Source organism: Homalodisca vitripennis, chromosome 5 (genome assembly GCF_021130785.1).
Source record: "Homalodisca vitripennis isolate AUS2020 chromosome 5, UT_GWSS_2.1, whole genome shotgun sequence".
NCBI lineage: Eukaryota > Metazoa > Arthropoda > Insecta > Hemiptera > Cicadellidae > Homalodisca > Homalodisca vitripennis.
The window spans coordinates 80,488,528-80,513,682 of NC_060211.1; the positions used below are offsets into that span (position 1 = coordinate 80,488,528).

A 25,155-nucleotide genomic window follows, 5' to 3' on the forward strand; every position below is an offset into this window, starting at 1 on the left:
TTCTTTGAAGATCTGGTCTAAAGCGTACAAGCAGTTAAATTAACAAAAAAAACCTGTGGAACTCTCGAATTAAAAGATAAAAGACTGATGAAATTTGTGTAGGCAGTATTGCTCATTTCAAAATTGCACATTTTAATTTTACAGAAATTGCTGAAAACCCTGACTAATTAGAAATACTTCTTGGGCCAACAGATTCAACGTATAGTGTACCAATAAAAAAAACTGTGTAGTCTCTTGTCTTTCATAAACTAAAAATGCTAAAACTAAAAAGAAGAAATTTCATGTATCGAATACTACTTTTATATTGCATTTTTATGGCATAAAGCCTGTTGTTCTACAAGCCAGTTAAAATAAATATATATAAATATATACGGGGCTCAGCGTCACGTAGGGAGTTTCTACGAGTATTTTATTTGCAAAAAAGAGCCGTCCGTATAATAGCCGGCGTACGTAGGAGAGCGCCATGTAAAACATTTTTTCAGTCGTATAGAATTTTGACCCTCCCGTCTCTATACATTTACGAAATGCTTGTGCACTACAAATTCAAATACGGTTCCATCCAAATTGGTTCGGACGTCCACAATTACAATACAAGATCCAGCGCTCAACATAGGCAAGTTCCCCACCGACTTCAGCTTAGTGCCTCACTTCCCCAGAATATGGGGCCAAAATTATATAACAGGCTACCGCAAAATATTACAATGGAAAATAATCCTACAAAATTCAAAAAATTATTATATAACTATCTCATACAGAAAGCTTTTTACTCGGTTGGTGAGTTTTTTTCCGATTAGTAATTTTAAAGTGGCTATAGAAATTGTGAAAAGTTTTAGAAATATTGTTTTATTTAGATATGCAACTTAAACCATATTTTTCTGACGAGTGTAATACAATTATTGTAAAAATTGTCATACTACACAATAAAGAATTTGAATTAGAATTTGAATATAACAAACGTTTATATACGTTTAGATACGTCTATGTACATCATAGTGCAACACATATTTTTATATGAATAATTTAAACTTATCTTTGACACTCCTTACATGTACACTTATCGAAATTATTGTACATACAATGATTGTAGAGTAGATTCTAACTTTTTATCTCTATGTAAAACAGCTGCAATTATATTCAATTTACCAGATGATCTTGAAAAACATCATATTGCAGAGATAGATATCAACTCAAGGCTACTGGAAGGGAAGTATCTGTTACTTTGTCAGTTACTGTCAAGTGTGTGTATTGTGATAGTCGTTAAAATTACTCGTATATGTATGTGTCGTACATGTTTATATAACAAAAGTTGTTTTCATCTGTAGTGACGTTCATCGGATCGAAGGCCGCGTTTTTTGTGTTTATTAAAATTTCTGTGTATCGTAGGATCAGTAGGCTGGTAATTATTTTGGAATAACAAATAACTCAGTGTAGAGAAAGTACCTAGCTTACTTTGGCATTCCTATCTTCACTTAGCTAAATTAATTAGTGTGGATTTTCTTAGTTTCACTGCCAAGCTTCTTTATAAAAAATAACAGGAGTTCCAGAGAACTCAGTGTATAATACAACGGGATGTAGGGGTTTTCTGATAAAAATTGATGGTAATATCTATTACCTTTTGTTGGTCACTAAAGTTATTATTCAGAAGTAACTAAATTGTATTGCATAGACAAGAGATCCTATCCTCTTCCGAAGATGACAGTTCCTAGATCAGGATCACAAGTAAAATATGAGTTACTTGAAGAAAATAAAAGGTGAGACATATGATTAGTTACTATTTTGTCCAATCCAGTGTTTGATATGTAGGCTATATTTTTTACAGGCCTATTGAGATAGGGTACGATAAGTGGACTTGGTTTGTTATATTGATATTGACAAACAATATTATTCAAGTATAACTTTCGATATATCTAACCGATACTGATTTTGAACAATAACTAATTTGTATAAACTATAAACACTTTCATATACTAAATGTATGTTCTTTCATAGATAATAACAGACAGTTGAAAGTTCGTGTCGTGAAACAAAGTTTAAAAAGTGGCATATTAGCCGACCTGCTTGCAGACCCTCTCTGTGAGTATTTATGCTGAAGAGAAGTATGGTTTTCTAGAGGAGAAGCTTCAACAACTTCTTGAAAACGGTTAATCATTGCTATTCAGAAGAAAACATGTAAATAATTACGCATATTTCGTATGTGCTGTTATAAATATTTAAATGTTGTTGTTATCATTTCATTATTATTTATGAGTTTTCCTATTTCCAGTTCTAATAGTTTTTTGATCGTTAGAGCTCATTTAATATTTATAAGATTATAACTATGTGCATCGCATTAGTTATTTCAATTTAAAATATGTTTGTGGTTATGGCTATAGATAGATATTTTGATATGATGTATAAACACATTCGATAAATGAATATTAAGTATCGATGATAGTACTAATGTATATAACAAAAACCGGGTCCACTTATCGTACTCTACCCCCCCTATTGCTTTAATGTTAGCCTGAGGCTACAGTATACTTGATAAACAGCCACCGCGACAATCGAGTCAGCAAACCAAATTATCAATTAAAAGTACCTAAAATATCGAGTACATAAAACCTATCCTAACCTTTTTATACCTGTAAAGAGTAGACTTTAACAAGCAGCCTCCACTCATTATTCAGTTGTTTTTATCTAATGGTTCAATGTTTTTATCGGAAGGAATAATTCAATATTACGATTTATTTAACTTACCATATGATTTAAACTTATTAGTTATAGTAATTTTAATGTAAGCAGTAAACAGCAAGAAGTAACTAATATTTTGAGACTTTGAAAATGGCGATGAATGAGGAAAATATGTGAGATATTTGTCACAAGTGACAAGATTTGTTTAAGTGGCTTCAACATGTGGGTTTGGCTCCTGGTAACCCATGGGGAAAGTTCTTTTCTCCATTTCACAAAAGCGGTTGCTCATTGATACATAGCTGGGCAAGTTATTAATATTGTAAGGTTTTTTTATATCTAAGTCTAGGCCATAGTTGGTTTTGTTGTTTTGTAACGTTAGTGTTAAATTTGAGTTTTTTAAATTATAATGTATGAGATTCTTCTTGTTTCTGTATTTTATTAAAACTTATTGTGTACAATTTGTAAATATCAAAGTTGGATAATATATCGAATTGTCCAATAAAAATAACCGAATAACGAGAGTAGGCCGCTTATTAAAGTCTCCTCCTTTTAAATTATAATTATAGTTATTTAAAATTAATTATTGCTAACTGTTTGAAATGTGCAGTCTTTATTTATTTGACAGTTCCCCATTACATGGACTTGATACAAGATTGTGCATTTAACATTATACTTGTAACAAGTGGAAGATAGTACATGTGATAATTGCAATAACATACAGTATATAAGCTTAACGAACAAAACAGGTTCAAACTAACAACATTAAATTAAATTCATGTGCAAATGTTTGTGGTATTAGAATAATGGCCACAACTACAATTGTGATGAACTTGCATTATTTGTGTCACAAGCTGTCAGATACATTTATCCTTCAAAATAGTAATAAGTAGCCTAAGTAAGTTTTACACTGCTTTGTCTATTAAATTTAATAAATACACATTGATAATTTTTACTCAGATAAATTTAGATAATCAGAAATATCAATGATTCATTGTCTAGAATAGTCTTCTGTTGGTGATGTATGCTAATGTTTTATTTCTTTTCAGTAATTTTTGATCATTTGAAATTACTACTAAGTTGTTTAAAAATTATGTAAACAATTATTCCAGGATATCTACTAAGTTAAATAGAGTATGGTCGACTTTGTTTAGTGTAAGCCTACATTTTTACTAAATTACAATTTTTACAATTGGCAATACCTGTGTGCTATAAAATTTTAATTTTTGCAACCTTAGTATTTGAGTGAGAGACTCATATACCAGGAAGAAAGAGATTGCTCAGCTGATCACTCGTCATGATTGGGATTTACACTGTCTCAGAGTAACACGGGGGATCAAAAATTACAATGTTCTTGTTTTATTCCTATGTTGTATAAAGGTCTTGTTTGTGTAACTGCTCAAGCATTCATACTAAAGTTGGTAAGTCATTATTTACGTATTTAAGTTTATGGAGATTGTATGTTCCAAAAGAGCTGTTGATGATAAGTTCAATTTGTTTTAATTCTGTGTACTAGTTGAATATAGTATATCAGAATACTTAGCCTAACTAATATTCTCATGTTAACAAGTTAATAGTATATCATTTTAGAATTCTTAATTTACATCACAAAATTACAGAGTTCAAGTGATCTCTATTTAATAGGGTGTCCAGCGGGAATTGTACTTAAATTTACTATGTAGCCTACGGGAAAATGTGGGATATGTACAGGAATTTTGAGCAAAATGCATAAAAAGTTAAGAATAGACAAAGCATGTCTAACGCTGATTTTTTTTATTAAGTTCAACGATATTGGACAGCGCCGCCTTAGTGAAAGAGAGAGTAGAGGTTGTGAGTTGACGGTTCAAGGCCACTCTCCACTAGTGGAAGTGTTGTGGTGTTGCGCTGGTCCCTGACCGATCATTTTAGACTGGGAATAGTCAGGGAATTTGAAAAAATGGAGAGGGTTATGGAAAAGTCAGGTAATTTCACGATAGGCTGGAAAAACTAACTGGATTATGACTTTGTGATAAATTTTCTGTTTAAAAAAATATTTAATGGTATTGTGATAATAACTATAGTTATGTGTCGAAGCCAAATCTCGAATCAACAGAATCTTTAAGAAAGATTTGGTCCGAAAATCGATCGATGGGATTCAACAATAGAATCTGGGAAGACTCCCCACATCATTAATTATCGGCTAATCGTCAGTATACTAAGTACTCATTAAAAAAACGTTTTTGTCTTATTCTGTGTTTGAAAGTTCGTTAATAAATCATCTTTTTAATGAACAGCCTGAGTTTTTAAAATAGTGCTTTGCTTGCAATGAGTATTAGATTTACCTTCGTAGATCACCACGAGTCTGCTGCGCATCTTCTCGGACGTTAATCAGCATTACAGAAATTACCGATCGCGAAAACGTGATTTTTTTTTTTTTACAGAAAGCTACTGAAAGTGCTACTTATTACACATTTAAATCCTTAAACAGTGTTTATAAAATTAGATGTATGCATATGTAGCCTATACATGAAATAATATGTGTATACAGTTAAAATAATTCACAATCATCATATTCTTTCCAGACTAATTTCAATCATGCATCGATAAAAAAATAAACATATTCAAACAGGAGGTATTAGTATTACATTGTATTAAGGATTGTGAAGCTTTTACTTTACCACAAACTATTGTAAGGATTGCAGACATTAAAACTCAAGTTTTCATAAATATTCAATAAATAAAAATGAGCGAATTCAATATAAATCGAAGTAAAATAAATCGAATGTCTTGTTGTGTTTATCAATAACTAACTATTGCATTTTACTGTACTTTATTAAAGACGCGTCAAATTAATATGTTTTCCCAAAATTTATTAGTCAATATATTTTAACTTACAAGTATTTGAATTCTTAATGTTTTCCTTAAAATCATTTATTATAGACGGCTTAAGTGGATGTTTTTACGTTTAAAAGAGGGCAGTAGAACAGCACTAGACATATAGGTTCACCCCCTTGGATGATCCAATGTGCCATGTAAACTTACCCCTACAGACCCTCCACTGTATTCCTGCCAGCTTCTCTCTCACGGCAGTCAGACTGTAAGAATGATGGCTGACATTGTACCACGGGACAGCTGTAGAGAAACCTATATCATCTAAATATCCTTATCTTGCGGTTTAGTTTCGGTAAACTTGATCTTTCAAATGGCCCCAATAAAAGCAATCAAGAGGGAATAAATCTGGAGTTCGGTGCCAGCCATTCTACCACGCCCTTTCTATTGATCCAATTAACCTGGAAACACATAGTTTAAAAGATGTCTTATGTCTAAACCAAAATGAGGAGTTGCTCCATCTTGTTGGAACCAGTTTTCCAAAGTCCTCACCAGCAACATTCTGCAAGGCTGAAATTATTCGGTTTCTAAGCATTGCTATATATTGATCAGAGTTTAAGTTTTCTTCAATAACAAATGCTCCTACCACCTGGCCTCCAAATATTCCCACCCAAACATTTAATTTTTGCAGGCATTGTGTATGGTTCGCAACCATTCAATGGGGGGTTTTCGTCACTCCAATACAGATAGCTGTGTTTGATGACTGTTCTATTCAACACGAAGTTTGCTTCATCCGTAAATATTACGTTTGTTGGAAGATTCGAATCTCTATATATGCTGTCCATTATAAGTTCACAAAACACCTAACGACGATCAAAATCTTTTCACATAATTCATGAACTAAGCACAGTTTATAATCTTTACAATGACTTCGTTTTAAAATCAGACTCAATGAAAAGAGTCTATTTCATGTTCTAATGCGGCTGACGTAATAGAGCTGTGTTGGCCTCCAGCAAATTTCTGTTGGCCTCCAGCAAATTTCTGTAAGACATCCAATTCTTACACATCTTGTCCTCATTGGTAGATGTGTGTGGCCTTCCAGATTTTGGTCAATCTTTAACGCTACCTGTTTCTTCAAAACGCTTCATGTGTAAAAACAATAGATTTTGAAATAGGATTTTTATCTGGGAAAGTGTCATTGAATAAATTTTGCACCTCTTCAATAATATATTCGATTGAATATGATCACCATAAGCACACGAGTACACCATCATGATGAGTTATAGCTAGCTACAACACTCAATACTGTTGACAGTGAACCAGCAATTTTATTCCCAATGTGGAAAACCCCTTAATTATGTTATTATTCTATTAATGGGCAGAGTTCAACTGATTGAGAAAATAAGCAATATCTTAGAACTTTCTCTTAAACATTTCAATGTTTGGAATTCTCAGATTAGATAATATAACTACTTGGGTGATCACTCAATTAATAACATATTGCTTATATCCTTGTTGTGAACGTAAATACAGGAACACTTTTTTTAAATAGTTTCGTACTGTAATTTATTGTGTAAAAACAATAGATTTTGAAATAGGATTTCTATCTGGGAAAGCGTCATTGCATAAATTTCCCACCTCTTCCAACAATCGAATACGATCACCATAAGCACATATCATTAACAAAGTGATTCAATGTAAATCAATGTAATTTTGTAAATCAATAAGGTAAATTAACTGAGCTTTTGAGCTGTAGTTTGTGGCATTCTTCTTTGCTTGACTAGCCATTTAAAATGATGTGCACATTGACCTATTTCCATCGGCTCCTTACGGGATAACCCCCTAGGGTGGTGAAGAGCTACTGATTGCATCAAAAAGTTCAATTGTATGCCCTATGTCACTGTACAAGGTTGTATGTTTGTACGTTTACAAGTACAGAAGATTTTAAGCCGTTTCAAAACTTTTCAGCACCCCTGTATATTTATATTTGCATATTTGACAGAAACAGCCAAGTACAATATAATTAAAACGTAAAAAGTAAGAGCCAGCACACTCACCCGGCAAGTGAGAGATTCGGGTGCAAGTCCCGGTGGAACAAGTACTTTTTGTGAATCAATGTTTATTGAAATTATATTTATATATATATATATATATATATATATATTTACCAACAAGTGTATCATGTCAAAGGAAATACCAACTTAAACACTAGAAATTTACTTTATCAATTTGATTATAATTACTAAAAAACTACATTGTTGTTGGCCAAACGTGGAATCCCTTACTCATAAGAGTAACTGGCTATCGATTTAACATTGTTCATAACGACGTAGAAAAACCTTTAGCCAGTCCCACTATAAATGTACACAATCAAAATTGTTTAGAAAATTGTTACTCTATCATAGATTTTCATAAGATCCATGAAAATTGATATGAGAACCTTAATATATAAAAATTGAAAAAAATGGAACTGCACACCAACTGGTACTGCAAAATTACATCCGAGAGGTCTTTTAACTATAACATCAGTTTTACAGACCAATCTATTGTGTTTATTTATAATGTTTGTTTTACTTGTTTGAATCCTCATTTTTTCTTTTATATTTGTTGTTCATATTTATACAGTTTATATTTATCTGAAGAAGACGTGTACTAGATACATGAAAATTTATACATTTTTTAAACCATTATACAAAAGCTGTTTCTTAATTTTTTTTAAAAAAGAATAAACATGTTTTCTTTGTGTATGTCCATGTGTGTACATCTCTTGCATTTTCCAACTTTGCTGCTGATACAACTTTGGAAAAAGAAATAAGACCAAACAGTATTGCAAATGACCTGAGAGTTAAAATACTATTTTGCTTTCCTCTGTGACATAAGAACTGAGAAATAATCCTTTTACAAATTTTGAATAGCTGTCAGCTTGAAACTTCAAAAGAAGAAAAACATGCAAGATACAAGTTGTTCAAATTACATAATGTTAAAAAAAGTACGGTATTTGTAGTTTATGTTATGACCACCTGTTTCAATTTCTTTTGTTTAGATTTGAACAAATCCATTGAATCTATAAACAAATAGTGTCCTACCAATTTTAATCTGATCTATTAGAAAATTAAGGCAATTACTATGTTCACAAGCTTTCATTATGTTTCATAAGCCCATGCATATATAAATTTTCAATTATGTTTGTTTTGAGTTTTGTGGACCTTTATTGGAGAAAATACAAAACTTTCCTGGAAATTCATGTAGGTGATTACCATGTGCAGGATTTATATGAAATCCACCTAAAAAGGAACAATGTAGATTAATGTAGTAGCACTAACCTGTAAAAGTCATATATTCATAAAAATTTGATTTTGTTTGTTATGTTTCAGAACTGCAGTTAAAGCAAGTCACTTGTGGTCAGCAGTCTTGTTAGTAATTTTAATCACATGTTCATCGATAATTGCGCTATATCTAACATGGCAACATATGGTGAATGTTTCAAAAGAACAAGAAAACTTGGATTTCTTAATGGTTGGACCCACAAAATCATCTGGAGGTAAGCCTTAATAAATTATTAACTATCTTGTTAGTTGACTGATTTCAATGTTAAACATCATGCGAATTACAAAAAATACAAGATAAGTGATACTGCTAGTTGATAGTTCATCTATCCTCATGTTTAGTTTTATTATCAGGGAGAAATCACAATCTCACTGCAAAGAAACAAATTCTGAATTTTATATGAAATTATTATCTTTTCTATCAAAACAAGCTGAAAAATCATTTTTAAAATAATTCAGATGGAGGTTTTGGGTTTTTGGATACCGTTTAATAAATGTCTTCCAGCACAGTTGGATGGAATATGTAGATGTCACTTAAGGGTGTCATATCAAAGTTATACAACTATAGAACAGTTGCACTTCCTTCCTGTTATTTCTAAAGTTTTTGAGAAAGCTATTTGTAATAGGTTAATTGATTTTTTTAGAAGCTAAGAGCATACTTTTTGTTAATCAGCATGGATTTACAAGGGGAAAATCCACTTTGTCAGCCATAATCAAATTTCTTAATGAAATAATGAAAGGAATAATAAATGGTGATTTTAATTGGGGTGTGTTTCTAGATCTACAAAAAGCTTTTGACTGTGTAAATATAAATATTTTGCTTGATAAATTAGAAAACTATGGAATAAGAGGGACACCTCATGATTTACTGAAATCTTACTTGGTTTGTCAGAAACAGTTTGTCACTATAAAAAATGATCAGGCTGAAGTCACATCTAAAAGAGCAGACATTAAGTGGGGTGTTCCTCAGGGTTCCGTTCTTGGTCCATTGCTATTTTTAATATATATTAATGACATTGGAAATGTAAGTAATCCTAACCAGACAATTTTATATGCAGATGACACATCTATACTATATAAACACAAAAATTTGGAGGATTTAGAAATCATAGCAAATATACAAATTAATAATATAGTGCAATACTTTAATGAAAACTTTTTAACAGTAAATGCAAATAAATCAACAGCTGTAAATTTTACTTCAAATAAAATATCTTCCTTTGAAATTCAAATAGCAGTTGAAAATTTAGTAATAACAATGTATGATTCTACAAAATTTCTCAGATTGATTATCGACAAAAATTTAAATTGGAATGACCATATAACTACTCTGTTTAAAGTTACCTAAACCAATATTTATGATGAGAAAACTGTCTGAATTTTGCAACGAAATAGCTCTTAAAATGGTATATTATGCATTTTTTACTCTTAATTAGTTTATGGTATTGAAATATGGGGAAATACATTTAAAAAGAACATTAATAAAATTTTATTAATACAAAAAAAAACAGTACGTTATATTTCTGGTATTGGCTATAAGGATTCATGTAAACAAAAATTTCAAGAACTTCATATTATGACAATCCCTTGTTTAGTTGTGTATAAACTGTTGCTTTACGAGATTGCTACGTCAAACAACCTAACATATAAAAACATCCACCAATATAACACAAGGGGCGCAAACAATATTGTAACCAAAAAACTGATTTCCAAACAATATTCATTAGTGACATTATCTCTTGGACGAAAATTATGGAACGCACTGCCAAATGGATTAAGATTAAGATCACTGCCATTTGGTATTTTCAAAAGACAAATTGGATTTTTCCTTTTAGAACACCCATTTTATGAAGTAGATGAGTTTTTTGGGATTAGTCATGAATAAAATAATTATTGTTGATCTTGGGAAATTCTTTTATCTGTGTTGTAATTAGTTTTTAATGAATTAATTGATTTGTTTAATTGATTTTATTTATTTAATATATTACTTCTTTTAAAGATCTGGACGAACTGGATGATTGCATTGCTCTTAAAAATGAAATGAACAATAATGTGTTTTCATGTGTTTTCAATGTGACAATATATGTAATCTTTACCAGTAATTAATGAGTATAATTAAGTATCAAATTAAATTAAATTTGTATTAATATTTCAAGAGGATAATCAACACAAAACTGGCAGTATGACAAAATCTTTATTAGTTGGTATGCTAATATTATTATATTATTTTTATACTATTATTATAATACTATTGAAAATTTAGAAACCTCGTCCTCTTAAAACCTTTCATATTTTAATAGGTATGAGCATATCAATGGTTTCTAAAAATAATGTACTTGGCGTTTGATTCTAATCAGTTAAAAATTATGTTTGTAAAATATATTTACTTGTATTGCATTACTATTATTGTATTGTGTATTAAAATTATTTACTGGTTTACAATTATTCTGATTTGATTTGAGGCATTTTGATTTGATTTGATATTCTCTGTGATACATAATAGCTGAAATATATCTATATTTTTATTTGAAACTGAATAAGTTATCCACCATCTTGAAACCTCAATAGATATTGAAAAATGTTACTACAAAAGTTATTTGAAATTGTTTATTTCTTTATTATTGGTCTTTGTTATGAAATATTATATATAGAGTGTCAATAATTTGGACATAAAAATCCACACTGTCAATAATCTAAATTCATTTCCAGTGACAAATCACATTAAGATAATACAGTATTACATTAGTTTAGCAAATCGCAGAGTGCTAAATATGATTTCCTTACAAATTGGGTTGTAGGTACTGTCAGGAGAGAGGTTTGGAGATGGCGGAAACTTTATTGTTTTTTTTACATAGACATATTCATTTGCAGACAATCACCTTATGCAGAAACATAAAATTGGTCAGGAATGAAAGTGGCATTTAAGAAGCAGGGAATGATTTTAAGTTTAAACACTGTAGGTAATGTATTTGTTTGTTACATTTTTACTGCTGCACTTGTTTATTATATAACTCAATTATTCAGTGTAATAACTTAATAATTGTAGACTCTTGGAGCAATTGGAAAATTCTTTAAATATTATTAAATGTTAATAAAAACACTACTTTTTTCCAAATTGTTTATTTTTTTGGACGAGGCCTTTCGAAACCAAAGGTTTCATCTTCAGGCAACTCCACAAATAAATATTTACACATTGTTTGTTATAATTTAATATTAAAATAACATATGGTGTAAAAATGTAAATACAAAAATTTTGGAAATATTTCAGCCAGTATGAAAAATTAGATTTGACTAGAGTTTAATTTTTGAATAAATTGAGAAGAAAGAAGATTTGAATTTTCAATAGGGCCCTCTTCATTGTTCATGATTTTTCTTTATTTTTTGTTTATGTATAGTGTTTCCCAAGCATTCAAGTTCATTGGTTTTGTTATTTCTTTTATTAATTTTAGATTTGTAATTGATGTTCTGTGTCCTGATTCAATGCAGTGCTTGGCTAAAGCAGATTTGTCAACTCTTCCATATTTTGTGTGTGATAAATGCTCTTTAAATTGTGTTTTTATTGTTCTTTTTGTTTGTCCAATATAAATTTTGTCACAGTCATCGCATCCAATGTCATAAATTCCCGATTTACTATCATTTGAAATTTTGTCCTTAGGGTTTCCTAAAATTTGGGATAATTTGTTGCTTGTTTCTGTGAGTGACAGTTTTATTTGTATGCTTTTTAAAAGTTTTGCATATTTGGTTGAAAAAGTGCTGTAATGTTGTGCAAATAAATTCATGTTTTGTGTCTTGAGATGGTCTTTAATGTTCGTCTTATCTTTTCTACTTCTTCTTTTTAAAGCTTTTTTTAGTATATTGTCAATGAGTTGTGTAGTGTAACCATTGAACATAGCAATAGATTTGATGTAATTTAGTTCTTTCTTGTAGTTTTCTGTTGAAAGTGGTGTATTTAACAGTCTATAAATCATTGAATTAAATGTTGCTCTTTTTTGTGCAGATGGATGGTTAGATTCATTGATGATGAACCTATCTGTATGAGTTGGTTTCCTGTAGATATCAAATTCAAATTTTGTTTCATTTCTAATAACTAATATGTCTAAAAATGGGATACTATTGTTGTGTTCAATTTCATATGTAAATTTAATAGTAGGGTAAAACGAATTTAGAGTTGTGATAAAATCTTGTATGTTTTTATTTTTATTAAATATTGCAAAAATATCATCGACGTATCGTATCCATTTTCTTGGGAAATATGTCATTTTAGATTTGGTTGTAGTTTCAAAATAGCTCATAAAAATATTGGCAATAAAACATGAGAGAGGATTTCCCATAGCCGTTCCATCAATTTGGGGTGTAGTAAGATTCTCTATATTGGAATGTGCTCTGAATTCATACATAAATTTATCATACGGGAATATTCATCAATTATTTCCTTTTGTAAATTTTGAGAAGTTAACCAGTCTGTAATTATTTTAATTGTATCCTTAATTGGAACATTAGGATAAAGCGATGTTACATCAAAAGAAACGAGATATTCATCTTCATATAGAACAATGTCTTTAATTGATTCTATAAAAAATCGTATCTGTTCTTGATGGAAAATGAAGGAAAACTTTCTAAAGTTTGAAGATTTTTTCGACAACCATTGAGACAGAAAATATGTTGGGGAGTTTATACATGACACTATTGGTCGCATTCCATTCCCAGGCTTGTGTATTTTTTGGGAGACAGTGTAATTTTGGAATGGTAGGATTAGGAACTATGAGTTTTCTATATAATTGGTTTGTTAATTAAATTTTTACAGTTTTTTAAGGTTTCTGATACTGATTTAGTGTACTTTTGGATTGGATTTTTTTGAAGGATATTATATTGTCCAGTGTCTAAAATTTGTTTTTTAACTCTTTTATGATATTCTTCTTTGTTCATAATGACAATAGTATTACTTTTGTCAGCTTTTCAAATAAAATACATTCTTCTGTTTAAGACATTTTATTGTTCTATTGTATTTTTGTGTTATGTAAATGTGAGGAACGTTTTTCTTTTAGATTCTTGGAAAAGGTAGAGTATATGTCGGATCTTATGGCAGTTCTTTGTACTCTCATCTAAATATTGAATGTTACTTTCTATATCAACAATTACATTTTCGCTGTCATTTCTACTTGTTAGGTTAAAATTTAAACCTTTGTTTAAAAGATTCATTTCATCTTCGGTAAATGTTTCTGATGACAAGTTACACACTAGTTGTTGGTTTTTGATAGGAAATTTTGGTTTCTTGATGAAGAAATGGCTCATTGGAATTTAGAAGTAATTTAAATTTGTTTTCTAACTTTTCCTGTTTCTTTTTTGAATTTAAAATCAATACTATCAAGCATATTACAATTAAATTACTATTAAATTTACATATGAAATTGAACAAAACAATAGTATCCCATTTTTAGACATATTAGTTATTAGAAATGAAAACAAAATTTGAATTTGATATCTACAGGAAACCAACTCATACAGATAGGTTCATCATCAATGAATCTAACCATCCATCTGCACAAAAAAGAGCAAACATTTAATTCAATGATTTATAGACTGTTAAATACAACACCACTTTTCAACAGAAAAACTACAAGAAAGAACTAAATTACATCAAATCTATTGCTATGTTCAATGGTTACACTACACAACTCATTGACAATATACTAAAAAAAGCTTTAAAAAGAAGAAGTAGAAAAGATAAGACAACATTAAGACCACCTCAAGACACAAAACATGAATTTATTTGCACAACATACAGCACTTTTTCAAACCAAATATGCAAAACTTTTAAAAAGCATACAAATAAAACTGTCACTCACAGAACAAGCAACAAATTATCCCAAATTTTAGGAAACCCTAAGGACAAAATTTCAAATGATAGTAAAATCGGGAATTTATGAAATTGGAATGCGATGACTGTGACAAAATTTATATTGGACAAACAAAAAGAACAATAAAAACACGATTTAAAGAGCATTTATCACACACAAAATATGGAAGAGTTGACAAATCTGCTTAGCCAAGCACTGCATTGAATCAGGACACAGAACATCAATTACAAATCTAAAATTAATAAAAGAAATAACAAAACCAATGAACTTGAATGCTTGGGAAACACTATACATAAACAAAAATAAAGAAAAATCATGAACAATGAAGAGGGCCCTATTGAAAATTCAAATCTTCTTTCTTCTCAATTTATCAAAAATTAAACTCTAGTCAAATCTAATTTTTCATACTGGCTGAAAATATTTCCAAAAATTTTTGTATTTACATTTTTACACCATATGTTATTTTAATATTAATTATAACAAACAATGTGTAAATATTTATATTTGTGGAGTTGCCTGAAGATGAAACCTTTGGTTTCGAAAGGCCTCGTCCAAAAAATAAACAATTTGGAAAAAGTAGCCTAGTGTTTTTATTAACATTTAATAATATTTAACTTAATAATTGTTCAAAAAAATGGTATTGATTTTAATAAGGTTTATGTGGAAGACATCTGTTTGGCCTTTTATGGGTTCATTTTGAAAATCAGGATAATTTAATAATCTGGAAGGGTCCAGTTCCAAATAATGTAGACTATCAACACTGTACCGTATATAAATGATGCCAGAGACTTAGTGAATCGCTCAGTTACATGTTCAATTGTTCAAAAATGCATGAAAAATCTATATCTAATCTTACAATTAGTTGTCCAATCTAAAATATATTAATTTAATTTCAAAATAGGAATTAAATTGTTCCTCTGTATTAATTTAGTTTTTGGTGTTCTATTACCTCTCTCTGGGAAAATGAGTACTGTTTTTTTGTGCTGGAAACTTTCTCAAACACTGTATTTAGATTTAATTTATATCTTCAAAGATTTCTTAGAGGAGGTTCCCTAGACCATTCATTCTTTTAGTAGGTATCCCATACCACTACAATCACTGGAGGTTACAGTTCTACCACCTCTGGTCCTAGAAATCCAGCATTAAAAATGTTGTAAGCATTGATGTTCAAAACTGCCTATATAAAGTAATGGATATTTATTTATTTCAATATTGACAAAAGTGGCACGTTGTAATTTCAGAATAGAATAGGAACAGTATTCAATAATGTTCTGTACGATATTGCAATAATAAGGTGTAACCATTGATAATGCTTAGTATCTAATCTCTGTCACTTTAAGCCGCTGGTATCTTGGAAGGAATCTGTACAGTTATAGACAGGGTATGATTGCAACAAACTGAAGCTCAATTTCTCATTTGTATGGTAACATTTCTTTCTGTATATATATATATATATATATATATATATATCTATATATATAAAAATGAATGTTTGTATGTTTGTCCTTTATGGAATCGTGAACTATTGGACCGATCATGATGAAAATTTGTACGTATATGTATTTTTCCACGGAGAAGGTTTATAAGCTATGCCCATCCCTTTCCCGATTCAGGATTCCGCCCCACTGGTTACAGAAATACCCATAAGAAATGCATTGCAGCAAACATATGTTAACGTCTTTTCAAATTTTTAATCAGCTGTTCTTTGTAAACATATATTACACTTATAGTTTTAAAGCATAGAGTAAGCTTAAGAGAAACGACAAATTTTGTTTAAACTGTTTTTGCAATCACTGTTAAACATAGACTTTACTATCCAGATAATACAATTCAAATTTGACGTAAAAATTCACCTTTAACTGCAATATTTATTTAATATAAACCATGCTCATGCTTGATCAGAAGAGTAATGCAGATATCATAATTACTATCTTACGTTGGCTACAAATATAAAGAATGTTATAAAATCAACCTTAGTTGTTTTTTTTGACAGAAGTATGGTTCTCAAAACTCCGTGTGTACATATTCTCTCGATCGAGACAACAAAGCAAGCTCAATCGTGGCATCGGAGATATAACTAATTTAATCTAAAATTTATTATAGTAAAAAAAAAAAATTTACTAAGTAATATAAGGACTTCGGTTCTTAAGATTTGCGTGCGAAGCCGTGGGTAACAGCTAGATAGAGGCAGGAATATGGTACATACCTTCATAATACGCCCAAGAGGCTCACGATGGAACGACTATCAATTATCTCAGCAATGTTTAGAATGTGATAGAAAAAGAATAAGTGAATATAGTGTACTGTTTTCAACGGGAAATTGCGTGCGAAGCCGCGGGCAACTTTTGCAAAAAATTATTGAAATGCGCAGCAAAGCGCGCCGGGCCCGCTAGTATATATATATAAATATATATATATATAAATAAATGTATAAATTAATAAATATAAATATAATAAACGAATAGTAAATTACTCAAAATTCCAAAAATAAACCTAAACAGTAAAGCATATTTTACAATATCAGAATTTTAGATTGATAGTATGCAATGACATGTTACATGTACCATTGATTTCATCTAATGGTAAATATGATCTTTGAATGTTATGAATCAAAATCTATATTCTTTTTAAGTGGTTTATAACATTAACAATTTTTGCTTGTGTGTATTGTTAGTCTTCGTTTTTTTATATATTTCACCGATTTTAACATTTTGGTGGGTTTAAGAAATTTATTTTTGAGGTAGGAATACACCACAACATGTGTCGCATAACAGGCCTCATTAAGGTTACATGTCCAATTTCAAGTCTATAGCTCATTTTTCATTGTCAAAATGTCCCGCGAACAGACAGACACTCATCCAGAAAAGAAATTTATACATTCCCTCAACAGACTAAAATATATTGGGTCAGCCTACTGAAGTGATAGGTTTCAATGATGCTCAGCCAAATTCCATGGTTAGATATGCACCATCACTGAACTCATTCTTCCATGTAGAAATGAAGTAACATGCAGAATAAAATCTACAGGTAAAATCTTTCTTGAAATATCTTACACATTCACATTTTTGTTCATTAAGTTGGGTTTCATAGCGGTATTCAAAAATAATAAAAGTTCCTGTGAGCTAGGAGTACTACAATGTTAAAATATTAACATGTTAAAATCTCATATGGTTGTACTCTGTTTACAAGTTGATTTATTCTGCTATTTTCTTGTTAACATCATGATTACCCATCAGACGAATGTACACATATTCACTAACATTCAGCCAAATCCCACGTACCACCATTGAACTCAGTGTTGCATACGTAGAAATGAAGCTTCATGCAAAATTTCAATTCTATACATCAGTTCATTTTTGAGATATCATGCGGACAGTCAGAGATAGATAGACAGAAATTAAATTTTTCAACCCTTCAAGTGATAGGCTTCTCTAACGCTTGGCCAATAATTCTCAACAATTAGAATAAGCATTTATTGAAGATTCCCAATGTACAAATGTATATCTAGGCCTAGTTTATTTTAAATTAACCGTCACTGACTAATTTATGTTACTAAAGCATTGTTGTTTTATTTTGACCATGGCTGTAATATGACATTGTCAATGATTGTAAGAATATGAACGACAAATAAAGATTTATTTATTTATTTATTATTGTGGTTAATGATGAGGTACATTGTTTCTACTCCTTTTATAAACTTTTCTGTTTGCCTAATTTTTAGAATATTAAAATTAAACATTTAATAGAATAAAAACTGAATATTATTGATTCATATTCTATAGGAAACATGCTTATTATTTGAAAAATGTTTGTGGAATGATGGAATTGTCACTTATGTGCAAGTACAGGGTCACTTACACTTGTGTTACCTAATCTGTGTAGGGTTTTCCTGGAAATCCTGCCAGCTAGGGGAGCTTGCAGCCAGGTGGAACATAAGATGAGCAGAGACCCACACTGGTCTCAAACACAGCTGGTGCTGAACATGTCTCATCATGCAGAGCCACCAGAGTATATGCTGGTATTTTACTATAAATTACCTGATCTGTGTAGGGTATTCCTGAGTCCTCCCAGATAGGGCAGCGTGCAGCCAGGTGGAATGTGAGATGAGCAGAGTAGATCCACACTGGTCTCAACCATAGCTGGTAATGAACATGTTTCATTGTGTAAAACCACCAGAGTAAATGCTGGAGTGTTACTATAAATTACCCAATTTGTACAGGGTATTCCTGGAAGTCCCGTCAGCTAGGGGGACTGTACAGTCAGGCGGAACGTGAGATGAGTAGAGACCTACACTGGTCTCAACCGCACCTAGTGCTGAACATGTCTCATCATGCAGAGCCACCAGAATACATGCTGGTGTGTTACTACAACTTGCCTAATGGAGGCAGTACAGTAGTGCTTAAACCAGACCTGCTGGATCCTGATCTTTGCTCTCACATTAACATCGCATTTGCTACTGTTGGCAATGGCACTATTCAACCCAATCTACCCTCTGACCTTGAGGTATGACCTTTTCTCATATGGAGGGTGATTTTGGATTGTAGAAAGTTAGCTTTATAATTTAATAATTTGTATGATAATATTTAGTTCTTTGGTTCATTAAATGTAATACATGTATATTTTACTATCATATTTTAATTTATGTATATAATTAGTTTTTACTATGACTTTTAGATAGAGAAAAACAATATTTTCAGGTTTACAAAGGGGTCACGGCACTGAAGAAAAAGAATCCACGGTTGAAGGTGATGTTGTCAGTGGAATGGTTCACCAGCACAGGAGAATTTGCATGGATTGTTTCTTCTCCGGAGAACAGAACACGGTAAGAAAACCTCATTATCAATAATAAACAATAATGTTGGTTATCTAACCACAGTAAACCACAAGAATGTTAATGAAAACATTTGAGGTCAGATGATGATTGTTCAGCATACACACACGAACAGCCATTAGAGCCTCTATACTCACCTTTCTAAAATATTCTTGTTTTATTTCCTGATTAAACTATTTTTTTGAAGTAAATGGTTTTACACAGATAAAATATTTATAGCTTTACAATTATAGATATTTCATGTATAAAAAACATTTTAGCTCATTTAAAAATAAATGTATATTTTAATTATGACATTGGCAGAATACAAAATGTGAGGTTGGTGCAGTTTAGTTTATTGCAAAATTAATTTTCTTAATTGTACCAAAATCCCATAACAAGAAAACACTCTATCGAAAAAACATATTCCAAACCGATAATGGTTCTATCTAAAGATGATCTAAAAATAAAAAATATCTAGGAAATTAAACTAGCATAAAGCTTTTATGGAAACAGACAAATTAAACTGTAGTTTGACAAATAAAACTTTGATTTTTTTTTCGATTTTCCAACAGAGCATAGAATGGTACATAAATAATATCATTGGTAACATTTAATTACACATGAATGTTGTTGTCATGTTTTCAATTATCAATAATATAGGGAAAACCCCAATTATAAGTGAATAATGAATAATCTCTTGTTTGATTTGTTGTGCACAGTAATGTGCAGTTAATGAATCGTCCACTGTATTAACAGAGTTAACTAAATGTAATTGGCTGAGTGTTAATAAGGCTTATAACTCAAGGGATTAGACAAATTGCATTTGTCTGTATACCTGTTTACAGGATATTTTGAAAATGATTTCATCTGTAGTCTTAAATTTTGCATTAAGTTTCTTTTCCATATAAGCAACATTGAATTTGATGATGGTGCATGTCACTCCATGGGATTTGGCCGAATGTTAATGAACATTTTTGTATTGGTCTCGTGTATAACCATGATAGTAAAGTGAAAATCGTAGGGTAAATAATATCATAAACAGAGTCCTGTCTTTAGATATTTTGACATGTTCTCCAATTATATTCAGTAATTCCATAACTGACGATGGATGCAAACCAGCAAACGCGCTTTTATATTAAAACTTTGTGGAAGAACAAAAAAATTTTGTGTAGTAACACATGTAAAGGTTTGTTGATTCGTTGGTAAGACTTTCCTTGTGTTTTCTTCAGTCCTTCAATATTCTGTTGCTTTGGTTTATTTTTATATAAACAGGGTAATGTTTGATTATTGTGTGTGTCCCTCCTTGGGATTGAGTATTTGTGTAGCCTACCTAAATGTTCACAGAATATTTTGAGAATTATTTCTCCTGTTGACTTAAATTTGCATGGATTCACAAAAAACAAATCAACATCAACTGCTCTGATTAGCTTTATTGAACATATAATAGATCAAATAGAAGTGAAAAACACAACTACTGCAATACTACTTGACTTAAGTAAAGCCTTTGACACGCTTGACCATGAACAACTCTTGATCAAACTATCGTCCTTAGGTGTACAGGGCACTGCGGCAGAATGGCTGGAGAGCTACTTGACCAATAGCAGAACAGGTGGTTGAAATTAAATATGCCCAACATAATAAAGTTCAGCGAATTAGATCCTGTCCACTACCAGTTTTAAGAGGCGTTCCACAGGGATCTGTCCTGGGGCCTGTCCTATTCACACTTTTTACCAACGACCTGCCTAAATATTTGGAAGAATTTGCCACAACCCTGATGTATGCTGATGATACTGTTCTGCTTCTGTCTGAAAAATCTATAGAACATTTAGAGATCCAATCATATATTGCTATGAATATGGCTGTACAGTATTGCCACAATAACAATCTAGTGGTAAATGAAACTAAAACCCAGCAGATAATTATGGGCAGCAAAAAGGAACAAACAGCTCACCTGTTGAATGTTCGGGTGGCTTCAGAAGCAAATTACCTGGGAGTGACAATAGATAAGGATCTCAGCTGGACAGCTCATGTTGACAGTTTGTCTAAGAAACTAAATACTGGGATCTATGTCATAAGAAGATTAACAAAAATTACAGACACTGCCACGGCTAAAATAGCATATCATGCTCTTTTAAAATCTCATCTCCGTTATGGTATCTTAGTATGGGGAAACTCTTCAATAGGCAACTTACATGGCATCTTAGTTATCCAGAAAAAGGCAGTAAGAGCACTGACTGGCTTACAACAGAGAGACAGTTGTCGTCCATTCTTTGTCAACTTTTCAATATTGACGGTCACGGCTCTCTATATTCTGGAGGCAATTACCTTTGTTCACAATAACGGACTACCAAGAGGTCGTGACATCCATCATTACAACACTCAAAGGGCAGAAAACTTTCATCTTCCTGTGCATCGAATGGCCCTGTTTGAGAAGCCATCATACATGGGTATGAAGCTGTGGAACTATTTACCAGAAGATCTGAAGAAGAGTAACACAAAGGCTTTCAGGAGTGAAGTAAAGAAGTGGCTGCTAGAAAATCCCTTCTACACCATTGAAGAATATCTAGAAAGAGATGTTTGATGGAAAAAACAAAACCAATTTATTGTATACAAATTTTAATATTGTTTAGTATTAAGGACGCTGTTTACTATTCTCTATGAATATGTAAATAAAAAAATATTGTCATGAAACTATTTCTACATAGATAAGAATGAGTTTCAATGATAGTATATGTCCCTACATGGGATTGGCTGAGCATCATTGAAGTAGGCTGGGCCAAATTTATCTTCTATTTACCTGGGGGCTGTAAAAATTTTTGTTTCTGTCTGTCTGTCCACAGGATATTTTGAGAATGAGATATTTTTATATTTATATTTTTTTATTATTAGATATTTTATATTTTTTTTCACGAAATTTTCAAGAAACCAATTACACAATACATGGTGTGGCATACTCGTACTACTTTGTTTTCTATTTAAAATGTCATATTTTAAAGATAAATTATAATCGTGCTATTTATGAAAATTGGATTGTATCATAAAATTGATAATAATAAAACAGCAATTCTTAATATTCTGATATTTGTTATAGCATTTTAACAAGTCTAAAGACTATATCAGTTTAAAAATTTTTCTCACGTGAATAAAAAAACTTTTTGCTACTCATTTTTGGACATTTATTTTGAATTCAGATAAACTTAATTAATAAAATATAATTAATTTTCCTGTCTGTTTATATTAGTATGTAATCATTTTTTTTTTTTTTTTTTTAATATCTTTATTTATATTTTGCACATGAGTACAATAAATAGCGTCACTAAAAATAAGTTACTATAATAGTTTATGAGTTAAAATCATAATATTGTATAAAATTCTTCAAATGAATAAAATGCCTTTTGAATTAAATACTTTTTTAACATTGATTTGAACTTCTTTATGTCTCGAACACTTGATACTATTTTTTGGAATTGATTTTAAAAATTTTATTCCAGCATAAGAAGTTTTTTTTTTTTTATAAATACTCCAAATTATGCTTAGGTAATACTAATTCCTTTTTATTTCTAGTGTTATATGTATGATTTTCACAGTGACTCTTGAAACTGGACTGATGAGTCTTAACATACATCACACATTCTAAAATGTAAAGGCTATGCACTGTTAAAATATTTAGTTCAGTGAAAATGATTTTTAACTGATTCTTCCTTATCAATTTTTAACATTATTCGCAGCGCTTTTTTTGCAAGATAAGAATTTTAATTAAAATTTTGATTTGTGGTTCCTCCATACACATCTATTCCATATGCAATATGGGATTGAATGTGGGCATGAAAGACCATCTTTAAAGCTGATAAGCTGCATAAATAAGACAGTCTTTTAAATAGCATATATTCCAGAATTGATACGATTTATCACCTGTTCAATATGCAAATCCCAGCTAAGGTTGTTGTCTATGATTAGTCCTAGAAATTTTGTATTGCGAACTTGACCCAAACAGGAATCATTTAATAAGATATTGGGACTTGAGTGTTTTCTACTTTGTTTGGTACTGAAAGAAATAAAGTTAGTTTTTCTCCGTATTTAGAACTAATTTGTTGTCAATGAAAAATGTTTGTAATTTTGAAAGTTCCAAATACACCGTTATTTCTAATTCAGCTTCTGTTTTGGCAGAAATGATTAAGTTTGATCATCTGCAAATAAACAGAGCTGGTTTTTGTTATTTTCAAGAATACTAAGGCACTTTGGCATTTCCCTTATGTAACAAAATAAATAATAAAGGACCCAAAATTGACCCTTGAGGTACTCCATTTCTTACTATTTGGATGTTTAGATTGAAATTTTTGTAATTTGTTATTTTTCTATGTGAGATATCTCAACAACATACTGTTTTTCTATTGGAAAGATATGTTTCAAACCATCTTAAATGGATGTTATTGATTCCTAAATTTTTCAATTTCTCGAGTAAAATGTCATGAGATATGCTATCAAAAGCTTTTGACAGATCCATGAATATTCCTGTTACATTTTCATGTTGTGAGTATATCACGTATGTTCCACTCTATCCTATTTTTGAGTATGCCTATTGTACATTTACTTTTTGTTAAAGGCAGTATATTACTATGAATATTACCTACAGTTTGGATTTAATGAAAAATAGCATATGCTTTTAATTAGTTATTCCAGTTTTTTCAGTCTAATTTCAAAAATAATTTTAACATGTTTATTGTAAATGATAGTTATTCTTAATCACAAACCATCACATCATAGGTCTGAACATAACTTAACCCTCCATCTATCTGTTAGGCGACTAGTGACTAGTCACTAAATGTTTCTCCAATCTTAAACAACTAGTCATTAGTCGATTTTGCAGTCATCTATTTAACACGTTAGATGCCACGTCGTACCGATCGGTACTTACACCATGAGTTTCTAAAAGTAACACGTCGTACCGATCGGCACGACAATGCCACCTGGTGGCGTTTTACAAAAAAAATCGTTATGTGAATATGAGAGGCATCTAACGGTCACAAAAGGAACTGTTATGAAGTTCAAAGTGTATTCTAAAACACAGAAACAATTTGTTCTGTTTATGGGCAATATTTGGGATGTCACCTAGCAACTGAAATATTGAAATTTCGTCGTACCGAGCGGTACAACGGTGAATTTTGGGAACTTAGGAACTAGAAAGAAATAAGAAAATGCACTATATTGTTGAAAAACATTGTAATTAGTATTAATTTATATAGTATATGCTTAAACAATATTTAGTCTAATATTTTAGGTTAGGAATAAGTACATTATTCGGAGACGTTCATTGTAAGTAATATGAACACAAATATAACCCTTGTGCATTATAATAAGTTGTATTTTTATACAAAAAATTACAAATCTTTAGGCTAGAATAAAATATGGACAGGTTAGGTTTGCATTACAAATTAGTACATTGTTTAGAGACAAGTTCATTGTAAGTAATGTGAACACAAATATAACCTTGTGCATTATAATAAGTGGTATTTTATACAAAAATTACAAATCTTAGGCTAGAATAAGATATGACAGGTTAGATTGCATTACAAATTATTAATTATTTCCAGATAGGTGCATACTAAATAATATAAAGAAAAATAAACTCTTTCTTCAGCTTAAACATGAATGTTCCTAAAACAAGTTTTGCACATAAACGGTT

The 25,155-nt window shown here is 30.7% G+C and overlaps 1 protein-coding gene across 2 annotated transcripts in view; it reads left to right on the forward strand.

Moving 5' to 3' along the window:
* The first annotated feature begins 1,189 nt into the window (after nucleotides 1–1,189).
* Nucleotides 1,190–25,155, forward strand: part of LOC124362433 (acidic mammalian chitinase-like) — a 38,263-nt gene continuing 14,297 nt past the window's right edge. The window contains exons 1-4 of one of the 2 annotated variants that reach the window (XM_046816929.1): nucleotides 1,190–1,751; nucleotides 8,850–9,016; nucleotides 18,879–19,162; nucleotides 19,357–19,481. In XM_046816929.1, coding sequence (XP_046672885.1) covers nucleotides 1,693–1,751; nucleotides 8,850–9,016; nucleotides 18,879–19,162; nucleotides 19,357–19,481 — 635 coding nt within the window. In that variant the 5' untranslated portion in view covers nucleotides 1,190–1,692. The remainder of the gene's footprint in view (nucleotides 1,752–8,849; nucleotides 9,017–18,878; nucleotides 19,163–19,356; nucleotides 19,482–25,155) is intronic. The other variant, XM_046816928.1, reaches the window with a different exon arrangement.